The sequence below is a fragment of the Drosophila navojoa genome, chromosome 4 (genome assembly GCF_054131105.1).
Source record: "Drosophila navojoa isolate 15081-1374.11 chromosome 4, UAZ_NAV_1.0, whole genome shotgun sequence".
In the NCBI taxonomy this organism is placed as follows: domain Eukaryota; kingdom Metazoa; phylum Arthropoda; class Insecta; order Diptera; family Drosophilidae; genus Drosophila; species Drosophila navojoa.
The window spans coordinates 23,682,048-23,705,056 of NC_142892.1; the positions used below are offsets into that span (position 1 = coordinate 23,682,048).

The 23,009-nt window shown below is 37.8% G+C and overlaps 2 protein-coding genes across 5 annotated transcripts; one reads left to right on the forward strand and one right to left on the reverse strand.

Moving 5' to 3' along the window:
* Positions 1-857: 857 nt before the first annotated feature.
* On the reverse strand, positions 858-19,089 carry Gad1 (glutamate decarboxylase). Of its 4 annotated transcripts, none has more exons than XM_089260287.1 (9): positions 14,159-14,323; positions 13,891-13,944; positions 13,124-13,192; positions 9,112-9,348; positions 6,092-6,660; positions 5,953-6,020; positions 2,705-2,783; positions 1,681-2,025; positions 858-1,611 (listed from the first exon to the last, which is right to left on the reverse strand). In XM_089260287.1, the coding sequence occupies exons 3-9, from the start codon at positions 13,182-13,184 to the stop codon at positions 1,438-1,440; spliced, it is 1,533 nt and encodes a 510-aa protein (XP_089116413.1). In that variant the 5' UTR covers positions 13,185-13,192; positions 13,891-13,944; positions 14,159-14,323; the 3' UTR covers positions 858-1,437. The 4 variants fall into 4 exon arrangements, with proteins under 4 accessions (XP_089116413.1, XP_017956548.1, XP_089116414.1 ...); XM_018101059.3 differs by having other exon boundaries at positions 13,891-14,096; XM_089260288.1 differs by lacking the exons at positions 13,891-13,944; positions 14,159-14,323 and adding an exon at positions 18,977-19,089.
* LOC108651405 (uncharacterized) lies at positions 18,196-22,067 on the forward strand. Its single transcript, XM_018101069.3, has 4 exons — positions 18,196-18,348; positions 19,714-19,951; positions 20,333-20,454; positions 21,354-22,067. The coding sequence occupies exons 2-4, from the start codon at positions 19,728-19,730 to the stop codon at positions 21,680-21,682; spliced, it is 675 nt and encodes a 224-aa protein (XP_017956558.1). The 5' UTR covers positions 18,196-18,348; positions 19,714-19,727; the 3' UTR covers positions 21,683-22,067.
* Positions 22,068-23,009: the final 942 nt, after the last annotated feature.

Here is a 23,009-nt window from a genome sequence, read left to right on the forward strand (position 1 = left end):
CAATTAAAAACTCTCTTTCTTGCTCTTTGGTTACTTTTGTTTTTTATTTACTCATTTATTCATAATTTATGTATATATAATATATATTTAATATTTAAGATGCTGGAATAATTGTTGTCTTTGGTTGTAGTTCTCAAATACATATACATCAATTTATACATGAAATACAAATTATTCGATTCATCTGATATACATATAATTTATATGTATGTAATTTGACTTCAATTCAACTTAGTAAACAGCACATTAAACTACAATACATAAATGTATATTTTTTATATATCTGTGAATATATGTATACGGGTAAAGATTATGTACGTGTGTTTACATTTTGATTTTTCTCGGAACTCATTTCTAGCCAAATTTAACAGAGTCGAACATAAGTTTTTTAAAATTCATAATCATTCAAATTCATATATAATGTTCCAACACCTTTGCTTAACAGTTTATTTAATTGCATTTAATTGACACCGAATATATCTCCAATATATATCAGACGTATTTATACGACGATAAGCGCGAACAATAACTAAGATTCAACTAAATTATTCGTATATACGTATTTATGTATATAGCACAGTTCGATACTTGGACTAGTTTGGACTCAAGATCCCATTCTTACAGATTTACGTAGTGCTTGAAGCCCTCAGCTTCCCCCAATTGATCGTGTAGCTGTTTTAAGTGTGTACAATTTAACAAGCGCAGGTCTCTTTGATATATGGTGTAAAGGTACATACAACTGCCTGGAGCATAAACTTTGCCAAAGATCAACTATAGATATACTTTTTATATTGTTGCAACAGAATTATATAATTTGAGAACTGCAATTCAAAATACTTTTAGCTCTGACTGATTCCTTTTTCTTATATGATATGTTAAGATATCATATCGTTTTACAACACTTAGACTCTTATGTTTTATTTTGTTTGCTTTCAAATATTCCAACCTTGATTTTTAAATTGATTTGTTTGTTTCTGGTTTGGTGGTGAGTGTGGCGGGTGGTTTTGTGTAGTGTTTGGATTGTATTATAAATGTACACAGAGATATTTTTTAAAGTTCTTTACGATATAATAACTTGTTATAATTTGTATCTGCAACAGTCGCAATAAACTCTTGAAGTTTCTTTGTGAAAGTGAAACATAAAATAACATTCAAATTGGCAACACTTTGATTATATTATGAGTACATATTTAATAGTTTTCCAACACTGTGTTGGCTCTTAGAATTCAATAACTGAAAAGCGAAATGAAACATAACATTCGGCAACACTTTATAATTCAATGTACAGTAACATATAACTTTGATTAGTTGAGCGTTATTCTCTTCGCGTTTTTTTGATATGCTTTTTACCTTAAAGATACTTCTTGGTTGCATCGATTACACAACAGTAGCTAGATTTATCTTTTGGAGACAATATAGGTTCTAAGCTAGAATCGCTTACAAGTCATCGCCCAAACGGTGTATCTCATCAAGCATGAAGTCCACATCCTGCTCGGTCACAGCCGCCGAAGAGATGATTGACCGGAAGAAGTTTGGTCTTCGATCGTCCGGCTGGTACCCAACCATAAGTGTGCCCTTCTGCATCATTCGTCCCTTGATAATGGGGCAGATCTGCAAAGGCAGCAAATGAAGATGTGGGTAACTAGTTTATAATGATTAGGCAGAGAGATGGAATCTTACCTTGCCCAGTTCAACCTCCTTCTTGCTGTCATGAGGCACACCTCGCAAACGCTTGGGCACATACCAGAACGAGACATTGACGCACTCGGGCTCCATAATCAAGTGGAAACGATCGGACTGCTGCCTAATGCGCTTCAGTTGATACTGAACCAGTTCCATCAAGCGATCCTGCTGCTGCTCGAATCCCTCGGTGCCCTTGGCGCGCCATTGCAGCCAGAGCTTGAAAATGTCGTTGTGGCGCCCACACTGGATCACCTTGTCGCCAGTGTCGTAGCTGATGTCGTACTGCTTGTCGGTCATGAACAGATACTCGGCGGACATTTGATTGCAGCTGATGAGCAGGCCCTGCAAGCAGATGGATTTTCGTTATCGTCTTTCCGCCTTCTCTCTTCTTTTTCGCTCATAAGTCAAGTTCAAATTTTAATTAAAATCCGCCTGCCAAAAGACGCAACTGTGACCGATGCCAACATATTGCACGGAATATAAAAAAGGAAACCCAATCGAGGGGTGGCTCTAGCCAAACTAAACAGGAGCAAGAGCAGCAGCAGCAGCGGTAGCAGGGTTGTCAAACATTTGCTTGTTCATTGTAATTTTCGGGCTGCGACTGCCTCCGCTCATGTCTGACTGGCTGTCGGTCTGTTGTTTGGCATGAAAAATAACAAGGAATTGTTCGCAACACAATTGGAATTCCTTGGGCAAACAACAAACATTGTGATATGCAGAAGAATGCTTAGGCAAAAGCGAAGGATGTGCAAGCTTGAAATATGTATGAGTGAAAAGGGAGAAATAGTACCCCTCCATGTCAATGGAAAAAATATTTAAAATGAATTTGAAGCTTATAGTTATTATAAAGAAACTAAAACTTGCGAGTCAAGTCTGAAACTCCAATAAGAAACAATTCATGTATCAGTTTATAGTTCGATACGAGTCCTGTTTCAGAGTATATTCATTTGTTCTCAAATTTCTCTTAAGGATTTATTATTACTAAAACCAATAAAAGCAAATCTAAGAATTCAGTACTTACATCTTCCTTGAAATGAATAGTCGAGCACTGGAGCAGGGCTCCCATGAGCTTGTGTGGATTCCAGGTGACAGAATCCGCGCTGCAAAAGGCAAATCAGGTCGGACAACAATATATATTAAATGACATTCAATTACAAATTACAAACAATTAACACTAAGCTCCCACGCTATGTGGTCTGTACGAATCCAGTGCCAACCCTCGCGCATAGCCACCCCACCGGGACAAGGACAGCGACAAGGACAGAAGCTTCCTTGCTGGCAAGTGCCATAAATTGTGGCAATTTGAAGCCGCAGAGCTTTAATTCAATTCAAAGCGAGCGCAACCCCAAAGCCTGGGGTCGACAGACGCCACTAAACATCCCCCAGGGGCAGCTATTTACAGTTGCGTGTGGGTGGGTGTCTATAAACATGATGCTTATGGAGTGCCACTGTGAGCGTGCTTCAGCTTGAGTGGCGGCATGTGGCGCATGCCACAAGTTTTATCAATGACACCGTTCTGTGTCTTGTGCAGCGCCAGGCTGTGATGAAAAGTTTGCATTGTTTTAGCCATTTCCCGCAAGCTAAGCCGATTTAAGAGCATCTCCTAGCGACTGGAACCGAATGCCATTAATCAACTCGGGCTTAGCTGCCAATGCCCACAAGATGTCAGCTACACGCGCATTTAATGATTAATTTATAGAGAGCCGTTCAATTAGGGCCCGCAATTTGCATGCCAACCAGGAATTGGGCGCCAAATGAATTGAACTTGAATGCCCACTTGATGGATGGGGCCCATCAATTTGAAAGTGTTTATGGGACACTTCTCCCTTGACCGCAAAACTGTCAATACGACAGCTGCAGCGGCGGTGGCATTTGCCTAAGCTCTCTGGCATTTCCGGCTGCTAGGGGCGGGAGTTACGTAAAGTGCACTTACGGACTCCGATTTTAACTTTAAAATTAAAAATTCCATGCCCAGCCATCTAAAGGAAGCAACCGCCTCATCTGCCCTCCGGTTATTGTTTGGCGTAATTGTTGTGTAAGTAATGCCCACCACCCACCACCCAGCAGCCAGCCACCCAACCGCCCAAACACCCAACCATCTAGCCACCCATTCATCCTGCATCACGGCCAGGCGGAAGGGTGGCAATTGAGTGAGTGTTGCAAGGAGGCGCGGGTTGAATATCCACTTTGTTCATTTGTTTGTCTTTGACGCAGACGAAAATGCACTCGGCTTTGGGCCTTGTAATCCCGTTAAGCTCTGAACACCTGATGGAAGCACTAAATGGCAAATTGAGATTTTTACCACATGTCGCTGAAGGCTCGTCCTGTAAGCACTTTGGACTTTGAACGATGCGGGCCATTTGGGAGCATTTAGATTTAAATTTGCACAACAAGAGATTTCAATTCTTGTTTTGACTGCACGAATATGAGGGCAGATGATAAATGAGCCGACTTATTGTCAGGCACATGAAGACTTCATAAGAACAATAGAGCAGGCATGGCCTTAGCTTGAAATAGCTTTTAAAATACCTTTCAAATTGTTTTAGAAATAACTTTAAACAAATAATAATTTTTATAGCTTAAGCTTTTACTGTAGAATGTTAGAGTTAAGGTCCAAAGGATATTTCTGAACTGATATTTCGTTTAATAGTTCCTAATATATCCTTTTGAAGTTAAATCAACAAAATTTGCATACTACATATTTACATTCAAATAGATTGCAAATAAAGCAAAAGTTAAAACAAGTAAGAAGGCTCTAGTCGAGACTGCTCGACTAGGAGATACCCTGAACCCTCCAATCTGATATTCTAATCACTCTGTACCTCTTTTACGCACATATACATACATACACATGCATCCGAACGCACGCATAAGCCCGCGCTCTGTTAACTGCGCAGTAAGCAGCGACTGCGCTTGGGCTGCGCTGCAGTGTGGGCAATATTATGAGAATTTCTTTGTTGAATAATTTAATTTCTAGACGTACGATCTTAATGGAATTTTTTAGAATTTTCAAATGTATGTACATTTCAAAGCACAAGTCTCTAATATTTGAAATGGGTTGTTTACAAATTTGTGGTGAAGGGGGCGTGGTATCCAAAATCTGTAAATTAAAAAACGTTTGTATTCATCATATGTATATGTACACAGTAAACCTGAAGTCTTCAGGTCTAAAAGTGTTCAAATGAGGCTGAACAAAGAAAATCATTTTTTCGATTATTCTCGATAAAATAGTCATCGGATGATTTATAGAAAAACAAAATTTCAGCTCTCTAGCTTTTGCATCTTCTGAGATCGACGCATGATTATGGGGTCTGCGATGATTCCTTCTTCACAAAAATATTATACCCTGATTTTCCATTTTCAATGGGTTCAGGGTATTAAAAATAAATATTTATATCGCAGAAAAATTTATGAATTTTTACTTGAATAATTATTTACATTTGCTTCTCATTTTTTCTAATTACACAAGAACATATTTACATAATCCACAAAATAAAGTAAATAAATAATAAATACATATATAAGCAAAAAAAATTTTTTTTTAAATTAAATATATAAATAAATAAAATAAAAATTATTTTATATACATATATAAAAATTATCTTGTAATCTTCTGCTACTCTGCAATCAAATAATCTTTGCCATTTAGATATTTTAACAAAATATTTAATAATATACAGTCCACTCTCGTTATTTCGAAATTCAAGGGGCTCTTAAAATATTTCGAATTATCGAATGTTTGAAATATTAAATGGCTCGAAATTCTAAGAGGAAATAAATAAAACTTCGATTTATCAAGGGTTTTTATGAAGAACTCATTTATACGGGTTTACTTCGAAGCACATTGCTTCTTCTCAGACTTTTCAATAATTTTTTTTAAAGACAAAGAAGACCACGCACAGTAAAGTTAGTTTCAGAGAAGTCCCAAAATTCAAACTCAAAGTTCTTACTAATACACCAAGACACCATATGAGTACGAATTACCGCATCTTAGCAATGATTTTTTAGTTCGAATTACTGAGTGCATAAAAATGTATGGACTTAATTCGAAACATAAAGAGATTTTGTAGGGGACTCGTGATAACTTTGAATTAATGAGAGGTTCGAAATAACGCAGGTTTGAAATAACAACAGTCGACTGTATATTAATATATCAACATAAATGCTTAAAGCTTTTTTGCTATCAAATCCTCTTTAAATTGGTCTTTAATATATTGTTATTTCCCATTTGAGTGTAGAAGATTAAATAAGTTTTATAAATGAACTTACCGCTCAACTCCCGTGAACCTGGGATGACGATGCTTGCGCGACATCAACAATCCACCGCCCCAAGCAGCCTGGGGATGGAATGGAATTTATATATGTAGGCTCCGTTATCAGCCCTCTTCGATATTCAGTGGCTACTCACATCGATGTGCATCCAGCAGTTGTATTTCTGGCAGATATCGGCGATGGTATTGATATCATCGAATGCACCCAGCACAGTTGTGCCAGCCGTGGCGTTGACAAAGAACGGAATGTCGCCTTTGGCCTTGCGCTCCAGTATTAGGCGCTCCAGCTCGGAGGTGATCATCCTGCCGTGCTCGTCGGATGGCACCACGATGCAGTGGTCGGTGCCGAGCCCGCAGACGGCAGCGCAAGACTTGATCGAATAATGGCATTGGTCCGATGTGAACATGACCAAGGTGCCCGGCAAGCCAACCGAACCGTGCTCCTTGTAGTTGGGGAACATCTTGTGGCGAGCGGCCAAGAAGGCATACAAATTGGAAATGGAGCCACCGGGCGCCAGGATCGAGTCTCCGCCGGACCAGCCGATTATCTCACGCATTTTGGTGAGCACCACGTTCTCCATGAGTATGAACACCGGGGCTATCTCGTATGTGAACATGTTCGTGTTGGCAGTGGCGGTCAACCATTCGCCAGCCATGGAGATCAGATCCAAGCCGTTCGACAGCTGATTGAAGAAGTGGGGATGGCCTGTGGAGCAGAAATTCGAGTTGCTTGTTTAATGTAGCTGAAAATGCCTTCCGTCTTCCGCATTCCGTCTTCCATCTGCAATCTATTTTGTAATGCGTATTTCGCCATGGCTGTCTGTCAACTGGAGCTGGTTAAGCTGACAGCAGATGTGCCTGGCAGCTGTGTTGCCATCTTTCATGCTACAATTTTTTGTTTTATTAAAAATGTTTCGGCTGAAACAAAGCAACAGCCGGCTGGCGACCCGAGCACCAACACGGCTGACTGGCGTTCAATACAAGGCCGGATGTGCATGCGTTCAAGGGCAGACGAGGCCGACAAACATTGTTGACGGTCTGTTCGGGGTCAGAAAAATCAATGGAGCCCAGTTCTTAAAGCGCTAGGCCTGTCTATTGTTAGTCAAACAGGGAATTTACGTGTGTGTGGGTGAGTCTTAAATTGTTCATTTATTGCAGCTAATTGCGACTTGCTGCGACTCCACTGAAATCCCACAAAAAATCACAAAATGCTTTCAGTACAAACAGCGGGCAGGAGCATCAGGAAGCTGTCGAAAGTCCCCTCGCTAAATGTCCTGCGAACCCTTCGTGTGCGTCGCTCTGGGCGTCTGTCAGTTCACATCTTGAGTGCCATAAGTCGTGTGATTAAAATCCCATTCGCCACAAGGCTAAATCCGTCCGCCCAGACTCTCCCACACACTCTCACACACACATACATACACAGACAGTGTAGAAAAGCGCTGGCATCCAAACATTTCAATTTACGAATGTGGCCTGAGTTGCTGGCAGGAACGAGGACTCTTCGATTCACAGGACTTGAATCACCCTCGACCTAGACACGAGCTTGGGACTGCCTTGCAGAGCGTCAGGCAGTCAGTCATTCACTCGCATCAAAGGATCAGGAATGCAGCGAGTCAGAAAATAACAACGGATTTTGATTAAAGCTCCCCTTTTTATAGAGTCGTCCACAAGCGAGAGACAGACAGAAAGCCTCCCGGCTCTCGTGCCTGACATATCATGTTTTCCCTGTGATGGGGTGTGCATTATGTGAGATTATGGATCATAAATGGGATTTATATAATGCTAGTTTGGCCAGAAGGGAAATTCCGTCAAAGAAAAATGCGAAAATATGTGAAATTTTAACACATTCAATCTGTATGTAGTTTGTAAAATGAAAGTTATCATATAAAAGATATTTCCAATTTAATATGATAATTATTTGAAGCCCTTCAATAATTATTATATATTTTTCATCTACCATATTAAAATGTCTGGCAATTTTTACTGGAAACTATCCCAAGCTTACTTCAATATTTGGGCCACAATCTATTCGTAATTCCCTTCAAATATAATCAAAACTTTGTTTATGCAGCTTCTGCCTGATTACATTGTTATTTCAGTCTAGTTTTAACTCAATTTTGAGAACAGTAGAAGCCAAAAACCGAGACAGCATTGCTTCCTGTTCCAACAAGCCGGTGTAATTTCCTTCTATCGCCCACTGGGCGAGGTGGACGGAAGCTCACGCAGTTTCCTAGACAAGGCCGCAGCATCCGGGGTTGGGCGGTGCTTATTATCGATACTCCAAGCAGAATTGCGGTCACGTGCGCGCCCCGCCGTTGTCCGCCCCTTGCATTAATTTTCAATGAAATCAGGCGAGTATTCACATTCAATGAAAAACTAGAGAACGAAGCTTTTGAGAATGCCGAACTAGAATACACCCTGTCTATAACTTCTATATAACTATTAAAAATATAATGTTATCTTCGTATAAATCCTTAATCCATATGAGTCTCAGAGTTTTGTTACATATTTCCTTCATATGAAATTTCATATAATAAATTTATATGTTTAATATTTAAGACTCCAATGCTTAACAGTTAAAATTTGCAGCAATAGAACTCTAATCTAGTTTATGAAATGAAGAAGCATATTCACAATTCATAATCCTACGACTTCAATAAAAAAAACTTGATAAACAAAATCAGAATACCTTTTTGTTTAATTTTCAATGGGCATCGTATATAAAAACCAACATAAAACGTGCGAATGACTTTTGGCTGCTAAAGCCGCATTTAGAACCCTTTTGGCTGATTTATGATTGATGGCAACTCAGTTTTTCAGATTCAAGTCCACTTTGAATGGGGTCGGACGAGTGTTTTTGAAAGGTGTAAACAACTGGGACGAGCACAGCTCAATGGGCCATAAAATGGCATTGTCTGTTGCGATGTCCTCAAAGCTAATGTGCTTATCTACTAGGCTGCACACTTTGTGCCCTAATGCGACCGCAAGTTGTTCGGGCACGCGCCCTGCTGAGCATATGCTTGGTGTTTGCGGCGCATGCAAATTTGTGCAGAGACAAATTTGATTAACGCCGAGTGGCTGACTGAGTAAACATATGATAAGCTACCCCTGGGAAGGCCCAGCTCAGTCCCATCTATGCCTATCCCCTGGCACTCACCTGTCTTCACCTGATACTTAAGCGTCGTGGCGCAGTCCTCAATCAGCTGCTGCAGCGGCAGCGCCCGATCCGGCACATCCAAGTCGAGCAGACGCTTCATATCCTCCGGGTGATGAAAGTCCAGCACCTTCTCATTTCGATCATTGGTTGCCTTCACGAAGTCCAACAGCACGTCGATTACTTTCAACAGAAATTCACGAGTCTCTGCTCCAGCGGTGACTGTCGTGGGCAAGAGATCTGGATAAAAAGATGAAAAAATCCGTATTGTCAGTGGAGATGAAGCACTGCTTCTGCCTCAGCCGCTTATATATATCTCCCCCTCTCTCTCTCTCTCTTTTACCCTTGGCTTCTATCTTCATCTCTTATCGTTAGGCATAAAAAAAGGTGGCGCGTGCGCTGCTGCTGACAGCGAAAATGGCTTTTTGCCTTATCTAGCCGCTGCGCCTTGTTATGATATATGATTATTATTGTGATGATGATTTGTGGGCGGGCATTATTTGAAATTGAAACGGCTGAGCCATAAAAAACAGATTTCACATTTACATCTAGTACTTGTACAGAATATAATATAAGAGTTTATAACTTCTGACTTACATTTGAAATCAAATTAAAAGTTATTGAATGCAAAACATCTGTGTGTGGCATATATTCGCTATAAAATATAAATGCTGAAGGTGTTAATAATACCCAATGCCTCCCTGGATTATTTCGTGCGAAGTGCGATATATATACTCTATATTTATTTATATTTTATTTTATGTACAAAATATACAATATTAAGTTTTTTCCTGTTGCTGACATCTCACAAGAAATAATAGACTAACGATCGAAGGTCCAATTTCCAATTTCGATGTCAATCTACCGAGCTTAGCTACAATAGGTTTTAATATATCAACAAATCCATATTGTTAGCGATGAAAATCCTTATCGAAAAATTGTTATCAAATTGTTATCATCCTTAGGTGCATGTTTAGTTCAAAAGATTTCGATTGTTATATAATATTATAATAATAAATTATATCTCCTAGAACTACAGCTAAAGTCTAGCTTAAGAGTATTTCAGCTAAGTATTTCCTGCAAGTATGTCCTATTTTCTTCATAGCATTTCCTGTGTTTTCTCTGAGTGTTTCCTAATTCCTAAAAGTCTTTAATGCTTAGCTGGAAGATTACACTCTTCACTTCTCTTTTTAGCGCATGTGCATGACTGACCCCCTCCCCGCAGGGCTGACTGAGGACTGAAAAAATGCTGTAGGTGCAGACGTTTATATAGGAAATCTTTCACTAAAGTGACCAATCATAGCACTCTCCTCTGCTGCAAGTATTTCACCTTCGTTTTACTCAAATATAAAAACCAAATGAATACTTTTGTATGCATATATACAGCTCATATGATCCCTGTAAGGCAGACAGAGATACAGACAGACAGATAGACAGGTATACAGACAGAGAGACAGAGAGAGAAATTGGCATTCCTTATTAAATTTGTATGCATGTATGTTTATGTAAGTATGTGTGTATGTATGTTTGTATATATGTATGTATATATTTATAAATTTTTATATTAAAGCTAAAATAGTCTCTATATTTCATGAATGATATTTTCAAGCTATTCTTTTTCTACTAGAACATTATTAAAACCTTATTTGATTATTTGTCATATAATAACCATTTGTTCTTGGCTTACAGCCATATGCTGCCCAAGCTGGGGCTTTGGGGATGGCCAGCTCCGAGGAGAGTGTTTGGCTATGCTTAATGTGGTTTGCGCTATTAATTGCCGGAGTCGGAGTAAGGGACCCGAGTCTCAGTCTTCTTCAGTTGGAAAGTTAACGTTGCGCATAATTGCCATTAAAAGCGCATTTTCAATTCAAATAGGCCGCCGATCAACCCTGGCAGCACCAGGACAGCAGCGCTGCAGACAAATTGTAGCAATTTCGAAATTCCTCAAGTTTACGGTAAAGTTAAATAAAATTTAATGTGCTCTGCCCACATTAGCGAAAACTTGTCCGCGTGCGCTTAATGTCAGACACAGCCGTGACCAGAACTCCCACTCCTTGAACCACGGCAACAGATCCCAATTCTTCTTGCGCACATACACATGTATGTTTGTGTATGTACGTGCGTAAGTCTGGCTGGCTATCCCCGTCCCGCTCTCACATGTAAGCGAACGTAATATCCTGTGACTAAACGGTTTATGTTTGTTGTGCTTTCAATTTTTGGCACGCGTCTTGCAGGCACCTTTCAGTGCCTTATTCTGGGCCTGCATCCAGCTTGGTGGTGGTTGACTTTTGGTGCGTCGCTCGCTCTCTTTCTTTCCCTCTCTCTCTCTCTCTCTTTCTATGTTTATATGACTTTTTCTCTGTTTGTCTGTTTTTCTGCTGTTGGGAAAATCTGTTACAAGGCATTCGCCAGTTTCACGCATCAGCGAAGTCAAGCGACGCGATGCAGCAATTTATCAAGGTCCCTGGCAAGGACTGTAACTGGCAGCGAGTGTCCTCGACAGCAGACCAATGTGTTTGCCGAGAGTCTGTTGTTACTCAAGTATGGCCTTGCGGTCGTCTTTTTTGCTCGCTTTGTTTGTTCGTGTCAGTTGAGCACCTCTCATTTACCATTACTTGAGTAAATAGATTTCAGTGGACTCACACTTATGAGGACTGATTAATACATATGACTAACATCTTGCAGCAGATATTTAAATTTAGATTTCTGGCTTACTTAATATTCCTACTAATACGATAGATCATGTTTAATGGAGTTTTTCTTATGAATCCTGCTCATATCAAATTCTAACTGCGCAGTAAGCAGCGACTGCGCTTGGGCTGCGCCACAGTGTGAGCAATATTATGAGAATTTATTTGTTGAATAATTTAATTTCTAGACGTCCAATCTTAATGAAACTTTCAGAACTTGACCATAATGTTCAAATGTATGTACATTCCAAAGCACAAGTCTTTAGTACTTCAAATACGCCTTTTACAAAGGTGAATCTACATTTAAAATTTGAAAGCTCTAGCTCTAAAGGTGTATAGATATAAATAAATAACTAGCTTCGATAAGGTTTTTAATCGATAATAAACTATCGAGAGTATCTATATCGATTTTTCGTGATAAACTTGATATGCGCGTGATACATGGACCTAGGATACAAATTTCAAGTCTCTAGCTCTTATATCTTCTGAGATCGACGCGTTCATATATACGGACGGACGGACGGACAGACAGACGGCCAGGGCCAAATCGACTCATTTTGTCGCCCTGATCAAGAATATATATACTTTGTGGGGTCTGCCACGCCTTCTTCTGCCTGTTACATACTTTTAACAAAACCATTATACCCTGATTTCCCATTTTCAATGGGTTCAGGGTATAAAAACATTAAAGCCTGATTTCCCATTTTCAATGATTTCAGGGTGTAAAAATCACAACTCTATAAAACACACATGAATTTATGTTTAAAGTTTGAATTTTTACTTAAAATTATACTCTAGCTCTAAAAATATAGGAGGAATTATAGGAATATAGGAATATATTATATAACTGACTTTCGAAAAGATGTTTAATCGATAAATAAATGGTATTAGTTATTGTTTTTCAGGAAAAATAAAGTGAAGTCTCTCTTTTCGTATTCATTTTTCCCAAGAAACTTAGTGTACATATATGAAGTATAAATCCTTTACTAAATACTTAAATGCAATCCATATTAAATTATAAAAAAAAAAAACAAAAAAACAAAAAATTAACAAATAAATGTGTCCGAAACATAATTATCTTCTCGGCAACTATTTTTGAATATAAATTTTACCCCTATATTTGATTTAGCTATACTGATCATTGATTTTTTGATCAACGCGCTGTATAAAATTATTCTATAGACATGTTTTTTAATGGAAATGCTCTACCACGTTTATTATAAATTACTGATTTATTATTCAACATTGTTTTGAAAACTCATATTATATTATATTATATTATACTATATACATATGAGCCCACATTATCTTATAGATAAACTTACCATATGCTGTTAGTTTGCCCGTCCTTTCGGAGAGCTTATACCCGTTTGGATTGAGCGACATTTTCTCCTCTGCAACAAAATCGAAGAGAATATAGAGAACTCATTAAAGTTAAATCTATATACAAATGTCTGCTGTCGGTTTAATGATTATATAACCCTGAATTGAGATAAAAGCGTATGTATGCAAATGGCAAGAGGGAACGAGGTGTTACACAATATCCGAGCGATAAATATGTAAATACTTCAATTACATAACCAACGCCATGAAAAACTGCGTGAAAATGCAATGGCTAAGTAAATAAACAGAAATGAAAATGAACGTACGCAAATGTGGGTGTACAAGGACAACTGAAGGACGAGATTGGCGAGTGAGTGTGGGTGGCACATCCTTATATACATAATTGTATATAAGGCCAGCAATGCATGTACGCAGATTTGATAAGAGACTGGGACTGGGACTGGGTCTGGGTCTGGACTGAATGTGCATATACAACATAAGGCAGAGCAGCATCTGCTATTGCGCAGTGAGTGTTAACGTTATTTCCTGCGTGGGCATCTGTGTGTGTATGTGTGTGTGTGTAGAGACTATGTACAGGATACAGACAAGGCGACAGCTGTAATCAATGTGGAAAACCTTAAACCTGGACCTTAACTTATGTAACAGACACTCGGATAAAGAGTGAGTAGTGTGTTTACGAAAGAAGAAAACATTTTCGTTTTGTTTCTTTTTTTTTGGTATTGTGTGCGTGAAGTATAGGTTATCTTACCGATTATCCTGCGGATATCGTCGATGTATTGCTTTAAGTAATTCACTTTGGCTGCTTTACTGGCAATTACGTGTGAAGAGCGAAAATGTGCGATGCAGGGAACAACAAGAACAATAACAAACAACAACAAATGACGTTTGCGATCGAGCGAGTGCAAAATGAGCGTTTGACTAAGCTAGTTCTAGCTAGCTAGCTATCGAGATGACCTGGAATGCGATTGAATTGGTGGCAGGTGCAACTACTAAATTGTGCTACAGCTACAACTTACAAAACTCGGCTGCACAACACTCGCGTAAACTGGGAACTTGATTGAACTGAACCGAACGGGACGGAGCCACAAGACCAACTGTGACGAGCTGCGCTCGAAAGTTTTGGATGCCTACGAAAAGCAGCTACACTCGCTGACGATCTGCGGAGCTATGAGCAGCAGCATCCGCCTGGGTTGCCTACGAAGCTTGCGATGCCACGCACAAAATGGCTGCCTACCTAAACACCCGCACACCACACACACAAACACTCGCATGTATACAGCATATGTCGAGCTGTGTGTTACATAACCTTCACAACAGCAAAGCCCTGACCAGCTCCTATGTATGGGCACGTCGTATATATGCAGATATATTTTCGCCAGCTTTTGGGCGCCAAACTGCGCAGGCATCCGTGACGTCACGAATTCATTCGGAATCCATCTTGGCCGCTCTGTGGGCGGAGCCACTTTAATGGGCGGCAGCCTTTTTACGTATCCAACAGATACATACACGAGCAGCCACGTAGCTGTTGCCAGTGCGCACGCCTCGCAGTACAAGGATTTATCCCCAACTCTTTTTCAGCTAGCCCCCAGACTAAATTTTATTTTATTTTATTTTATTTTTTTTTTCATTTTATCATTTTAAGTGCCTGGTGTTGTTGTTGTTGTTGTTTGTGATAAATTCTATTTTTTGTACTCCGAGCATTTTGTCTGTTTTTGCCATGTGATGTGGCAGAATGAAAAGCTAATTAACAAACTAATTTTCAAACTGTTTTTGACATTTACAATGCCAAAGTTTTTTATTGCCATTTGGTCGAAAGAAAAGCGCAATTTGTGCAAACATGTATGTATGTACATATATGAAAGCCAACGAAAACCCTTCAGTTATTTTAAAGGAATTGCTCCATATCAGACGAAAAAAAAACATTGACTTTATATGTACATATATACTATATATCTGTGTGTGGTCTTATGTTTAGTTATGGATTTTTCGTAGCTCGCAGAATTCAGGTCAAAGCAGGAGTTGCAAACGGAAACACCAACACCTACACGAATTTTCGCATATACAGATACAAACAGAATTCACAAGGGATCCGAAAGTTGGTCCAGGGTCCCGCCCACACGGTTCAATTGCATTACTTGCATCCCAATGATTTTCCATAGCATACTTCTTGGGGCAACTTATGTAACACTGAATGTTACTTGGCACTCACTCGAGCATGCCAACTCAGCACAATGTGGAATACAAGGTAAAAGGACTCAAATCAGCTGCCAGCACTGTTGACCAAGTTGCCAACGCAAACAGAGGCCGACAAAAAACATTTCCCAGCTAAGTTCTCTTATCTGCGAGCATGCAGGCGACATTTCAATCATAGCATTCGTCCCACAAAACTTTGCTAAGCTCTTAAAAGCCTTACCTAGCCTTGTTTTTAAGTACTTACACATTTCTTTCTTGTCGTTTTTAAAGAAACTTAAATGGTAAATGAATACACAATGAGTGCATAACAAGGAATTCAAGCAATGACAGTAACATAATATATGTACATATAATTGTCTTCATTTAGTTCATTATTTTATTATTATTTTTTTATACCCTGAACCCACTGCAAATGGGGAAATCAGGACACAAAATAGGGGTAGATATAAGAGCTAGACACTTAAAATTTTTTTTCCTAGGTTCGTGCGTACCACGTGCATAACGAGTTTTTTTTTTAAAGGGATGACTTGTCCCGTTATTTTGTTATTGATTAAACCCCTTATCGAAAGTCAGTATTATAATCATGATCTAAAAGTTTCATGAAGATAATCCATTCACAAGAAAAAATATCAAACAATTAAGTTCCCGTATTAAGCCCACAATGTAGCCAATCCGTGCTTATGTGTGCGTGCGAATGCTTGTGTATGTGAGTGTGTCTGTGCATGTGCGAATAACTATTGAAATATCAGTTGCTCGAAAGGTTCAGTCGCGCAGTCTTGCCTAGAGCTTTCTTAACTGTTTTGTAACTATCTAATATGTGGATAATATAATTATTTTACTATCTATTAATAACAAAAATATGTGTCAATTATTATTTAGAAAATATTAAAAACATTTTTAAGCTACGATTTTTAAAATTGAAAAAATAAAAAGTAAGAAGACTCTAGTCGAGACTGCTCGACTAGGAGATACCCTGAACCCTCCAAGCTGATATTCTTATCATTCTGCACTTTTTTTATGCACGCACACATACATACACATGCATCCACCCTCACGCGCCCGTGCTCTGCTAGCTGCGCAGTAAGCAGCGACTGCGCTTGGGCTGCGCTGCAGTGTGGGCAATAGTATGAGAATTTACTTGGTGAATAACTTCTTTTGTAAACATATGATCTTAATGAAATTTTCAAGGCGTAATTATATGGTCAAAATGTGTGTACTCCGATGAGGCTCAAAAAACAAAATCAATTTTTCGATTATTCTCGATAAAAAGTTATCGGATGAGTTATCGAAAAAATAAAGCTCTTTAGCCCTTATATCTTCTGAGATCTCGGCGTTCATACGGACAGACGGACGGACGGACAGGGCTATATCGACTCAGCTCGTCGTGCTGATCAAGAATATATATACTTTATGGGGTCTGCGATGATTCCTTCTGCCTGTTACATAATTTTCCACAAAAACATTATAATCTGATTTCCCATTTTCAATGGGTTCAGGGTATAAATAGTAATATATAGCATGTGTGTATATCACACAAAATAAATTAAATTTAGAATTAAGTATATTATTTAATATTATATTGTATTGTATTATATTATATTACATGATATTATATTATTATTAGGAAATGTATTAGGAAATTTACTATTTCGAAAAAAAAACGAAAATATTATTTTAGCAATGATAAAATAATAAAACCACATCGTAATCTGTGTAAATTTATTATATTATGATTATTATCAAAAAAATTTAAATTTACACCATATGTAAGAGACTAGAAAACTAAGTTTACGTCTTTGCAAATTACAAACCCAAATTAAATTCACTCAGAGGAGTGAACATATATGTGGATAAAAAAACAGGGTTAAACAAGTAAGAAAGCTCAGACAGACAGACAGACAGACGGACAGGGCCGAATCGTTTGTCGCCCTGATCAAGAATATATGGGTCTGCCACGCCTCCTTCTGCCTGTTACATACATTTTAACAAAACCATTATACCCTGATTACCCATTTTCAATGGGTTCAGGGTATAAAAACTTATGGGATCATTCCGCATTACTCTGCCCTCATATATATTTAAAACAAATTAGTTTTAATAATTAGAAAGTTTATCAAGAGATTGCCTAATGGTCAAATATATATAAAAAAATTTTGCATTATCTAATGCAATTTATATAATATTTCAATATCTGTAAGATGGAAGAAGACAAAATGGAAATTTTTGAACTCTACACAGATCAACATTCAGTCAATGAGTCACACAAAGTATCTTAGGATTCAGCTAATTGTAATGCAAAATACGACTGCCCCTCTATCAATTGGCAATAAATGTCAAACGAGTAGATCATGATTTTTATTATCTTTAATATCAATGCAGATCCTTCTGTTTTGGCAATTGTGATAAGCCTCAATAAATTTGTTTATATTTTGTTTTCCATGACTTTCGCTTTATAAGCCTAAATGAAGCGTGAACACCAGGCACTCATTTTGATGTATTGCGTCGCCTATTATTATTAATTTTTCTCCCAACAATTGTTATCTACTGCAATAACGGACTGTCCGAATGGCGTTATCAGGCAACAACGCACTCAAAAGGCAAATGCTGCCAATAATAATTAAGTACTCCTGCCTCAGCCTATCTCTGATTAAAGGCAATGGATCCAAAGTGTCAACTCCACAAAAATGAACCGAAAATTGACACACGGAACATTCCAGGCCACACCCAACGATTTCACCTGTATGTTGCTGATAACGATTGTATATATGTTTATAATTATTAATAACAATTAGCTTTTGCTACGACGACTCTGATATTCGGATTGTTGTTGTCCCCATTTCAGTGAGTTAGTCGACTCGGCCTTTTATAAGTTGAGCGTATGCCGTACGGATCCCAAACATAAATTGTGATTCGAAACGCGCGGAGCATAGCAAGTGAAATTTGTATCAATAAAACCTTCAATACAAATAAATCGGCAATAATAATTTCGTTTTGAATGTTCAGTGAGTGAGAAGTAAGTACCAGGAAAAATTTACGATTAAATTGGTAACGAAATAGGCGAATGAATAGAACGGAATACCAGCAAAATGTAGGAATATGTGGAAATCGCAATGCATTGTATTCGTTGTTCAGTTGTACATATATTAAATGCGAAATTCTACCTTTTAGCTATTTTTTCAAAATAAAACTAAACTCAATTTAAAAGTCACCTGCTCATTATGTTGAGCTTCTAGTTTAACCTCTAAATTTTACGCACACAAAATTTTGTGAAGTCAATGAATTTGTTTTTTTCCATTTCTGAATTCGTTTTTCATATCTCATTCAGTTGCTTTAAGTTTCAATTAAGTAACCAAGGCATTTATCTGCCGTGAATCTACGGTTGATAAGCAAGGCTTCTATCTTGAATATTTTTGATGAGCAAGGAAACAAACACTAAAATTATATTATTAAACCATTGTTGTTGTTTTCTGGGCTAAGAGCATTGGAACTGTATGCTTATCTCGCTGCATGTCCAATCAATTTAAAGTGGATTTAAAATCGTGTTAAGTTCGTATTAAATATACAATTTAGCCCATCCAATCACCCATAGTCCAACAGTACAACAACAAAACACGACTTATATAACTGACGCGAATACTTACCTGGCTGTGTTTCCACGTAGCGCAGATAGGCTTTATAACCCAGATAGGCCAAAATATTTAAATCGTTTCAATCCCAATGTCAAAAAAAATCGACAGACTCAAAGAATAACTGCAAAAGTTAATTAAAAACAAAAAAGTAAATTCCAAACGCGTGTGTATGTGCGTGTGTGTGGTCGTGTGTGTGTATAGCCCAGAGGTGTCTGTTCTATATATTCACGCGCCCGCTCTCACTGGCAACTTCGAACTGTGGGCATGTGGCCTGGACGAGTGCCAGGCGGAGTTTCGAACAACAACATGGACTACAGCCAAATGCTTGCAGCTCACGTGATATTGTTGTAAAAAAATCGATAATTTAGGCATCCGGATATTTCAGCAGCTAGATCTGGGCCTAAGCGATAGCATAACAAAGGCGTGGATGGAATTTCTTTGAATCGGGCAAATCAAGCGCATTAAATTTCAATTGCAATGAGGCGCCAACAATGGAATCCATGCAGCGGCGCGCTGTTGCCTAGTTTCAGGCGCGCGATAATTGCATTTCGAGCGCAATTGCTTCCATTGTAAAGGCGGCCAGGACTCAAGCAGCCAACAGCCAACAGCCGCACCTCCATCTGCCACACATACGAACGCATGGGGCTTATATCAAGTATACGACGTGCAGCGCGGCCATGACTATTCTCCCGTTATATGCTTTGATGCTCACACTTGCTGTGTCTCGCTCTCGTGCTGTCTCTTTTCAGCCAGAGTCCCCAGCATGTTTCGACTGCTATTGGTCGCTGCTGTCGTGTGCTGTGCGCAGTCTCACGCCGTGACGTCACAAGACCCACAACTGCTGCAGGCTTTGGGGGATGCTACGAAAGCGCTGCAAGCAGCACAGCAAAGCCTTGAAGAAGCTCTCGGACAGCCGTCGCCGTCGCCAGCTCTGACGTCCGTTAGCGTAGTTCAGGATTGGAGTTTGGTGTGTAAAGAGCTCTGCGGGTAAGTCGACAGTTGGCATTCAAATTGCGCCTACAGCCAGACCAGACTAGGCCAGACTAGGCCAGACCAGGCCAGTCTAGACCTGAATCGGTTCAGTGCAAGTAAAATCTTATCTACATCACGTCACATACAGTGAACTTCACGTTCGATAATCATCCTCGCAAAGTTGAAGAGCTGTCAGACTGTGTGACAAATTAGTGAAAACAATAGAGTGAAATATGTGAAATTTCTTAGTGATATGCAGTGGCATTTTGAGTGTCGATCGATTCCTGATAGCCGAAATACCTTTATGTTGTAGCTGTTTGCAAAATAAATATCAGTTTCATTTTCGAGTGCTAACCGTTTCTCTTTTTTTTCTACGTTTCTTAATGAAATTTTTAGAGCTGGCCTCGGCGTTGCGCCATGTGCGGAACAATGTGCGACGTCTGGCGTCAAGATGATCGCGATCCTGAGCAAAGATTTTGATTTGGTTGAAGGCACGCAACTGCAGGGATTACAGCCAGGTGAGCGAAAGTACATGCAAAATATTTGTCTTTAGTATTTCAGTGATCTATTAAAAGTACAAAATATTTAAGTAAGTATTGATTTTTTTTTTTAAGTACAAAGAAATTTATTTTTTTTTTTTTTACACAAGTCTTAAATATTTTTTGTATAAAGTAATTTTAAATCGAAAATCTAATTTTAATGATGAAGATCAGAATCGAGTAAGAGAAAACTACAACTATTCGCTATTTAGAAGTGGTAATAATAAGATTTTGTACGTGTGTTTAACATTTATTTGTAGTATTCCGTATAACAATAATCAATTTTATTACAGTCTATTTAAGTTCATTTAATAATTCAATAAGTAAATTGGTAATCTAACGTAGCTACAACGTAAATCGTATCAATGAAACATATCAAATCATATCTTAATTTAAAATATCTCAGATCTCCTTTATAATATATATAACCTTATATTTTATTATTTTCGACAGTTTGTAAAATTTTATGGAATTACAAAAGCAGATATACATATATTATTTATATGTATTCTTTACAACAGCCGATTCAATCCATTCAGTTGCCAGTCTATGTGCTTAATTCTTAATTAATAGAAAGTGTAGAGTTTATATCTTGATTCTAGGAGCCTTTAAAGCTAAAGTTCTATTAACAGATAAAGTTTATCAAACAAAATCTCTAGTTATTTCAGATCAAGTCGCATATTATAAAATCGAATTAATTAACATTTTGCTCATCATTTTAAATTAATTAAAATATATATATCTAAAAAAATTGAGTAGAATTTTAAAAAAGTCTAAAAAGTCTTAAGCTCGTCTAATATAAAATTTGATATACACATTGAAATATAATTACATTTTAATAATATGCTTACACCAAACCTTGTTTCTGTCTACCACAGTTGAGGATGTTGAAGCTTATGGCACTCGCCTGTGCAGGAGTTTTTGCCAACAACGCCAACGCGCGCTCAACGGCTGCAGTCCTTGCCAGTTGCTGGATGTTTTGGATGGGGCCAGGACAGAGCAGAGTGTGACTACACATGGTTCCGGTGCAGGTGCAGGTGCAGGAGCAGCTGCCAGTGTTGTCCGGCGAGCAGCTATGCTGCCCATGGCCATCGCTGAAGACGATGGCACACCGGACTGGGACGAAGTGTGCAAGACTCTCTGCAAGACTGGCGATGGCGGGTCTTTGTGCAACTGTGATTTATCGCCGTTTTTTCATCTGAGCTAACGCGGCTCGGCTGAAGGTACATAAATCACAACCAATTATATATGAAACTATATAATATTTCTGTTGTTATTTTTGTTGTACACTAAAAAATATATACTTTGATTTGGTGTCGTTCCGTTTGTGTTTATGCTAGTGTTGTCTCTAGATATACCTTCACAGTTGTTCTTAGTTGAATTGTAAAAAAAAGTGAAAACGGAAGGCGAATCTATATAAATCTAATTATAAGTGCGGTGCAATAGTCCGCCACGAGCAAAAAACAAAGCAAAGAAAAAACGAAATTCCCTATGCGAATCAATTAATTTGTAATTAATTTCAATTAACAAACTAAAGTACTATGGAACATAGTAAGCTAAATAATAATAATAATAATGATAATAATAGAAAATCAAAACTTCAAAATTAAAGTTCTCAGCTTGTTGGAGAGAAACAGCAACAAATCACAAAAGGGCTTCCAGTGAGGCAGCGGTATCTATATCTATATCTGTGTCCTTATAGCTCCGATATATCTGTTTAGATGCCGGTGTCTGCACAAATACAAACCTAAGGATTAGTTGTACGTCATGAAGACGACAGCAAAAGTGAAGAAACGAAACGAAAATAAACGTAGAAATCACAACCAATTAATATCAAAAATACACAACATATCGTCGTAAACCAATTATTTACACATCAAAAAAAAAGCCAATCTATTATAATAAAAATTTTATTTCATTAATGGAATCAGCATATCAATTTTACAAAGGCAGAAGGAAAAGTTGATTACATCTTTTTAATTATAATAATTTCGGCTAAATATAACAATATCAGCATCAATTACGTGTCGCAATTATAAATGTTAACCAAGAGTTTAGTGTTGGTTATTGAACAGCCCATATGAACCCAATATATATATAGATATAGCCATATAAACATATATATATATATATATATATATATATATATATATATATATATATATATATGCATATATGTATGCATATATGTATACAAAATTATTTATATATTATTATACATATATGTGTATGTATACATATATATAGTGTATGTTATATATATATATATATATATATATATATATATAGATATATATATATATATATATATATATATATATATATATATATATATATATATATATATATATATATATATATATCTTGGTCTATACAAAATGAGTTGCGATTGCAAATCAGAGGCTCATTTATTGAGGAAAGCGTTCTAACGTTTTTCGATGCAGATGATGAAGGAGAAGACATAAATCAAATAAGTGTATTTATTGCAAATATCTCGATGTGCATAACATATATTTCTATAAATATATCATACA